An 8,067-nucleotide genomic window follows, 5' to 3' on the forward strand; every position below is an offset into this window, starting at 1 on the left:
TGCCTGCACTACATGTACATCAGCATCAGCTTCCTTGTGTAACGTTTTGGCTTGAAATCTAGTTATTTCTGCAGATCTGCACATAGTCACTGCCTTTTCTAGTGTTAGGTCTTGCTCTCTCAGCAGTCTCTCTCTGAGTCCATTATCAGGTATTCCACAGACAATACGATCTCTAATCAGTGAATCCTTTAAATCACCAAACTCACAGGTTTTACTGAGTGATTGCAGCTCTGTAACATACTGATCAAATCCATCTACAGACTTCTGATCACATGTGAAAAACATATCTTTCATATGTCACATTTTTCCTTGGCACAAAGTAATCTTCAAACTTTTGCATTATAGAAGATAGCACCATATTCTGCCCCTCAGCAAACTGAAAACTATTATAAATGTCCAGCACATCCTCTCCTATCACATGGAGGAAAATGGATGCCTTCGTTTTGTCAGCCTCTGTATCAGCTCCACATGCAGCAAGATATATATTAAACCTTTGCTTAAATCTTTTCCAGTTTTCAGACAAGTTACCAGACATCAGCATGCCGGTTGGAGGAGCCAGTTTATCCATGGTTACTCACTCTTTCACACTCTGAGAGCACTAGCAGTCCAAGTTAAACTTCTTCTGACACCATGTTTTGTTCATATGTTTGTAAATCCAGTCATCAGGACACAGAGACATGTGAGTTCACTGCTGTGCTGTTTATTCCATCACCAACTCCAGACACACTGCACACTGGACCACCCACTTCCCAGCATCCCCCTGGTCCTTTATATTTCCAGAGACCTAACCTGGTCTTTTAACTGTACCTTCTTAGTTAAGAAGGCGCAGCAGCGCCTCTTTTTCTTAAGATGACTTAAAGCTGCTTGTTTGAGTACAGATATGCTGATTAGGTTTTATCGCAGTATAGTAGAGAGTGTTCTGACTTACGGGGTAACAGTATGGTATGGAAACTATACTGTGGCTGAGACGATTTCCCTGGAACGTGTGGTCAGAACTGCGGGCAGGGTCATCGGTTTGTCCCTACCATGTGTACATGACTTTTATGAAAAGAGAGTGTTAAAAAGGGGTGGTCTTCAGTATGCCGACTGTCGGGATCCCGGCGCACAGTATACCGGTGCCGGAATCCCGACAGCCGACATACCGACACTTTTTCTCCCTCGTGGGGGTCCACGACCCCCCTGGAGGGAGAATAAAATAGCGTGGCGCGCGTAGTGCGCCACCGTGCCCACTGCGTGGTGAGCGCAGCGAGCCCCCAAGGGGCTCATTTGCGCTCGCCACGCTGTCGGTATGCCGGCGGTCGGGCTTCCGGCGCCGGTATGCTGGTCGCCGGGAACCTGGCCGCCGGCATACCATACTACACCCGTTAAAAAGAACTAGAAGGATAATGGCAGATTCCATTCATCCAAATTACTCAGTATTTGAGAGATTACCATCACAAAAACGTTTTAGAAGTGTACGTACACATACAAAATGTATGCTTAATAGTTATTTTCCAACAGCTATACGTGCACTAAACGGCTTAACGAAATGAGATAATTTATAAGTAAGACGTGTTTTGTTGTTTGTTTTATTGTGCAGGATGTTTATTGGAAAATTTCATTGACATTTCATTTGTCTTTCTTGTTAATGACAATAAAGTATTCTTATTCTTATTCTGTCTGATACAATTGGGAGGCGCCCCAATATAATAAATGATTCCCGGCCTGTGGTACACCCTGACACCCGGACATGCCTGGCTCTGCATGTGATCTGTCGTGCAATGATGTTTCTATTGCTGCAGCGTGACACAGCTGATGGACACACCACACGATAATCTACAATGAGATGAAAATCCCTTCAACAATGGCTCCAGCCCTACTAGATGTTTGTACAAAGAGCTCACGCTACACCCTGCAAGGCAAAGAGTGACCCGATCCCCGCTACTGGCGGACAGGGGCCTCAATTGCTTTTTATGCACTTTTTTTAGCCTATAGTTGTGAACTGTGAAGTATATAAGGGACGGCTGCTAGTAAATCACTATAATTAGCAGACCAGCAAATCCACTGAGATGGGGAAGGTAAGATATATGTATTCAGGATATGTGGCTTCATTAATGCCTTTCCATAGGTTACTGTATTACTGTATCAAATTAAATATACCTGGCGCACAAGTGGATGCCATAAAAAACCAGACCACAGGGGAAATAAACGTCAAATATAGCACAGTGTAAAACATTATATGAAATATAAAAATAAAAGCAAAATATAAAATGTAAAATAAAATACAACTGCCTCAGTCAGAACGTCATTAGCTTGTTCTTTTCTAATAAGTCATTGAATTGTTTCTGAGACAATATATTGTAAATGACATAAGTCATATATGTCCGTATTTGAAAATATTAATTCACTTTGAATTCTTATGGCATTCCTATAAAATCACAAGTAATTACTAAAATATTAAATGTATATTTATTTATTTCCATATGTCATCAGGGCACAAAATATTTGGAACACTTGTGTATACTGTATGTTATATATTTTGTCTGCACAGTATGCAGTGGGGACTGAATAGGAAGGGGTTGCATTTTTTATTTATAACATACCCATCTGCTTAATGCTGCTTATACATAGTATTTGTATGGTATTAAGTGATACGATTTATATGTTGCAAAACTTGTGCCTCTTTGATTAATTAAGTATATACATTACAGTAGATATCTTTTACACAGAATCTTTCAATATGTAGGGTTTTTCAGATAGGTGCTTGTTCATTATTTTGCTTACTTGTCTAATGTTAAAATGACTCCTGTCTATCCGCATGATATCACCCCACACTCGTGCAAAGCAGTAATAACTAAGAATAAAAACACAGAGATATCGGGAGGGAAAGAGGGTCAGCTTCATTTATTATTATAGGCAGTGCTTTTTTCTCAGCAGGAACTCAGTTCCTGAACCTCCCATTAAATATGACATAATCAGGAACTGGGTTCCCGATCCTGTCCTGGGCCAGAATGTATTTTCCATAAAATAAGTTTTATTTTAAAGTTCATTTTGAGTGCCTTCTTTTCTAAAATCTATCTATCTATCTATCTATCTATCTATCCAAACTCACCTCCCAATGACACAAATAAAGGATCACCTGAACCGCAGAGCCACTGACCCCTGTAAGGTAGAATCAGCCTATCCCATACATTGGTTGGAGAGCACCTTGAGAACTGTAACAAGACAGTCAGTATCTGGTCTATAGAGCATTACTGCCTCACAGCACTGATGTCATGGGTTCGATTCCCACAATGGCCCTGACTGTGTGGAGTTTGTATATTCTCCCCGTAGTTGCGTGGGTTTCCTCCGGGTACTCCGGTTTCCTCCCACAATCCAAAAATATACAGGTAGGTTAATTGGATCCCAACAAAATTAACCCTAGCGAAAGTGTGTGTACATGTGATAGGGAATATAGATTGTAAGCTCCACTGGGGCAGGGACTGATGTGAATGGCCAAAAATATTCACTGTACAGCGCTGCAAAATATGTGTGCGCTATATAAATAACCGGCAATAAATACAGCTACACTAAAAAGGTCTACAGTCAATAGTTCAACCACTGATGGTCGACGTGCATTAGGTCGCCAGGGTCCAAAGGTCAACAGTGTCAGAAGGTTGAGATGTAAAAGTTAGGCAGCTCAAAAGGCCGATGGGGTCAAAAGGTAGACATGAAAATGGTCGACACAAATACTGTATGTTGTCCCCCCCCCCCCCAACTTTTTCATACCTTACCATTCACTTGGACTACGACTGGGAATAGTAATCTGCAAGGGGACGTGGTACACTAATGGGGCTTGTTTGTGGCAGAATAGTGAGAAAACACCCCCCCCCCCAAAAAAAAAAAATTGAAACAATTCTGTCAACCATTTCTATAATCGACCATTTGACCCTGTTTACCTTTTCTGCAGTCTACATATTCCACGTTGACCTTTTGACCCTATCGACCTAATGCATGTCGACCATTGGTGGTTGACCTATTGACTGTAGACCTTTTTAGTGTAGATCTAATAATCCAGACCCGAGACAGCCACTGCTACTGTTATACCTGCACACACAAAGCCACCACCAAACAAAGCATTGGGGGGGGGGGGGGGGGGCACAGCTCAAAGATGACTAGAGGAATCTGGAAACCCACATCAAGAAAGTAAGTACCCCCAAACTCCCCCCACCGGACATTAAGGATACACTTCTGAATGAACACATAGCAACTTAACCCCTGCTTTGCCGAGTGAGGGATGATACACCCTTGGGGTTTAATCACCGCCATGTATATAATAATGCCCTCTGTCATTCTCAATTGGTTATAGACTTAGTACAGTAGTGTGATATTTGCGTCAGTAGAGCAGCACTTGTATGGAAGCGTCTGAAGTTGGTTGATGGTTTTCCGATAACTGTTTCTAAGACGCTTCAGACCTGAATTGTCAGGAGTCTGTAACTTTGTCTGTCCCCGGAGGGGGCACTAGTGGGTCAGTGTAGGAGTGATAGAGGAAACGGGGAGACTGACGAAAAGTTCAGCGCATGTGCGCTTGATATTTATTATCACACAGGGATAACGGATGACAGGAACAATGAATAATAACTTAATCCGATAAATGAATATTTCAAAAGTCACTGGTAACAAATGAGCAATGAAGATGAACTTGTAACTTGATATAAATGATAAGGCAATAATGAAATCAGATGCAGCAAACGAAACTCCGATATATAACAAATAGCAATCAAAGCACACAGTCTCTGTAGAAGCATACGTCTTTAAGCCAAGCAAGGCCCTAGCAGGAGACAGTTCTAACACAGCAAGCTGTTAAGTGCTGAATGCAATGCACAGTGTGGAATGCTGGTAATCAGGTGCACAGGCTGAGTAATGGAAGAACACCTGAAGAAAGTCCCTTACTGCAAGTTGTTATGGCAAACTGTGGCTGGAGTTCATAGCAAACTGAAGAATGACAACAAGGAAACCACTGGAAACAGGAACACAGGAACCAGAAGAACTTGTACACCGGATGTGACTCGTAGGAAAGCTGGAATGGATGCTGGTACTTGTAGTTCCACAGGAACACTGGAACAGGGAAACAACTTGGAAATGCCAGAAATAGGAGATCGCTGGAAACAGGGGATTGCAGACTGGAACTGGAACTGGAACTGGAATGGAACTGCTGGAACCTGTAGTTCCACAGGTCCAATACACTGGGGAATCTCTGCAGACAGAGGACTGAAGACAGGCGCCACCTGTTCAAAAGATACAACACATTGTCCAAGGCGATGAGACTGAGCCAGGAACTGGAGTTTATACCCCTTGGTCTGTGATGATTGGATGTTGCATCTGTGAGAACACACCCCACTGGATTGGGTGTTCAGATCAGCTGTGAGTTAGTTGAAGCTAATGATTCATCAGGAGAGTGATTCTGCAATGCACTGCTGATTGCTGGCTGAGCTCAGTAGTGCACCGGGAGTAAATTCTGTTAACTAGAAGCACTGTATACTCCAGGCTGCAGTAGACTGAAAACTGGAACTGGAACTGAACTGAACTGCTGGAACCTATTGTTCCACAGAAAGTGATGCAATGGAGAATGCAGATTCCTGACATGAATTAATAAATTCCAGGGAAATCGATGTCGATCATAAGTTTATTGAGAGGAAATGGCTAAAATAAAAAATACCTAAAAAAAATATACAGTATGAAATAAAACACTTGTGGTTATTATTAGGCACCAGAAGCTGTCCACAGTGCTATCCAGGTGCCATCCAGGTTACACAAACAAAATATTCCACAATAACAGGGAATCGGAGCTTACTGGGGAGATCAAGCCTACTAAAGAATGCAGCAGTGTAGACGTTACCCATAGCAACTAATCAGTGTCTAACTAGCATTTATAAAGTACGTCTATAAAATGATCGGTAGAATCTGATTGGTTGCTATGGGCAACTTTCCCACTCTTTAGAAGGATTGAAACATCTCCTTATGTACAATACACAACGGATTGCACACCAGAATGGGTAGTATAGATAACTGAGGCATGGATAGGTCAACTCGCCGAAGCTAGCAGGAGTCCCGCGAGGTAATCAGTTCTGCACTCAGTGATCCTGTACCCAACATACGGCCGAGCAGACAGAGCCAGAGTCACTGAAGGGTATAAGGAGACAAGGGAGCTGAGCACTAGTGATGTGGAGTGTGCGGAGAAAGAGCAAGAGGGTGGAGGGTCCTGCCCGTAAGAGCTTACGGGAAGGGAAGAACAGTTGTAGGATGAACTAAGAAACATAAATGACAGAGGGTTGGAGAAGTATTGAGTTATGAGGAGGACTGATATGCTTATCAATAAACCATTGGTCTAAAGTGTAAGATACTAGTCTGTACATTCTGGAGATGTTAATTCCTTGGTGTTAACCCTTCTCAGATCATCTTCTACGAGGACAGAAACTTCAAGGGGCGCTCCTACGAGTGCAGCTCTGACAGCTCCGACTTGCTGTCCAACTTCAACCAATGTGGCTCCATCCGTGTTGAGCACGGAAACTGGATGGTCTACGAGTTTCCCAACTACAGGGGGTGCCAGTTTTTCCTAAAGAGAGGCGAATATCCTGATTTCAACCAATGCTTGGGATTTGGAGACACCATCAGATCCTGCAGGATTATACCCCAGGTACCTTTTTACTTTATTTATTTTTATTTTTCTAGAATAATAATTACATATAGTTATGTTACTGGGGGAGAGGGTTGTATATTCAACTTTAGTAGCCTCCGTCCTACTGGGGCAAACTCAATACATGCCTGGCCCTAAAGAATGCTACCACAGAATCAGCACTAAATTTATTTACTTCATTTGAGACTGAAACACTCTTTGGAGGATGTCAATAATCAACTCAAGAAGCTTTGGTGTAGTAGGCCGACATTTGGGGCAGCAGAGAGCCCACCGCATCCCTCCACCATTCTCCTTACATGAAAGTACTGTCACATCTGGCCGGCTAAGAGACTGAAAGCAACAGCAGATAGCGGCCATCAATCTTGTTGGGCTTGTTGCCCACTATCTCTTATCTCCAACAGGAACTGTTCCATAGCTTTAACTTGGGGGTATTCTTGGGTGCCAAAATACTTTAGACTGTGCCAAAGTCACTCAGGTGTCCCATGCTGGGCTACTCACTTCCTCCCCTCCTTCTTCTCACCAGGATACATCCACCTTTCAAAATCATTATAGCATATACCCTAACTGCATCCTAAACTTAATCAAGCATCTTTGCCCTTCTAGGTGGCCCTTCATGATCTTCCTGCTAACTTGGATCTCAATGTAAATAGATTTCTCCAGTTACTGAAGGGGGTGGACTCAAATTTAGGAACCAGCACTGCAAAGCAGCTGGCCAGAGTCCCATGCAGGCCCAGGGCTGGGTAATTAGGGCCTGGCCCGGGTAATGAAAACTATTTGAAAATGGAAGATAAAGGTCATATAATGCTAGCTATTCAGTAAGGTAATCTGTTCTTTTATGTCCATTACTCCAGCAAACTTCATGCAAGATTCGGGTTTATGAGAGAGAAGATTTCAAAGGACAAATGATGGAATTCACAGAAGATTGCCCACAAGTGTATGAGAAATTCCGCTACCATGACATCCACTCCTGCAATGTTCTTGAAGGACACTGGATCTTCTATGATGAACCCAACTACAGGGGGCGCCAGTACTACCTGAGGCCCGGAGAGTACCGGAGATACAGTGACTGGGGCGCAGTGAACAGCCGGGTTGGCTCTTTCAGAAGAGCCGCAGACTTTCACTAACTTGCTGAAACAAGACGAGATTTTAGAAGCTGCTAATAAAAGATTGAGATTTGCACGTCCGTTACAATTCTAATTTATTTATTTTAAAGCGTCATGCAAAAAGACTCCTTTTCAATGTTATGCAACAAGGGTGTTATTTGTCAATTGTTCATTCTGCCTACATTATTAGGATTAAACATTTCCTATATAACCCCAGCCAGTCCTATGAAGGGGTAGGCCAGGCCCCAATACCAGGAGGCGTGGCTAAGCGTGAGATGGTGTTGCCATGCACTATTAAATAAAAAAATA

General features: G+C 42.8%; 1 protein-coding gene across 1 annotated transcript; it reads left to right on the forward strand.

Moving 5' to 3' along the window:
• The first annotated feature begins 2,048 nt into the window (after nucleotides 1-2,048).
• LOC134943265 (gamma-crystallin 1-like) lies at nucleotides 2,049-7,779 on the forward strand. The gene is made up of 3 exons (XM_063932205.1): nucleotides 2,049-2,057; nucleotides 6,413-6,655; nucleotides 7,507-7,779. Exons 1-3 carry the CDS (start codon nucleotides 2,049-2,051, stop codon nucleotides 7,777-7,779), a joined length of 525 nt encoding a protein of 174 aa, XP_063788275.1.
• The last annotated feature ends 288 nt before the right edge of the window (nucleotides 7,780-8,067 follow it).

The sequence above is a fragment of the Pseudophryne corroboree genome, chromosome 7 (genome assembly GCF_028390025.1).
Source record: "Pseudophryne corroboree isolate aPseCor3 chromosome 7, aPseCor3.hap2, whole genome shotgun sequence".
Taxonomy (NCBI): domain Eukaryota; kingdom Metazoa; phylum Chordata; class Amphibia; order Anura; family Myobatrachidae; genus Pseudophryne; species Pseudophryne corroboree.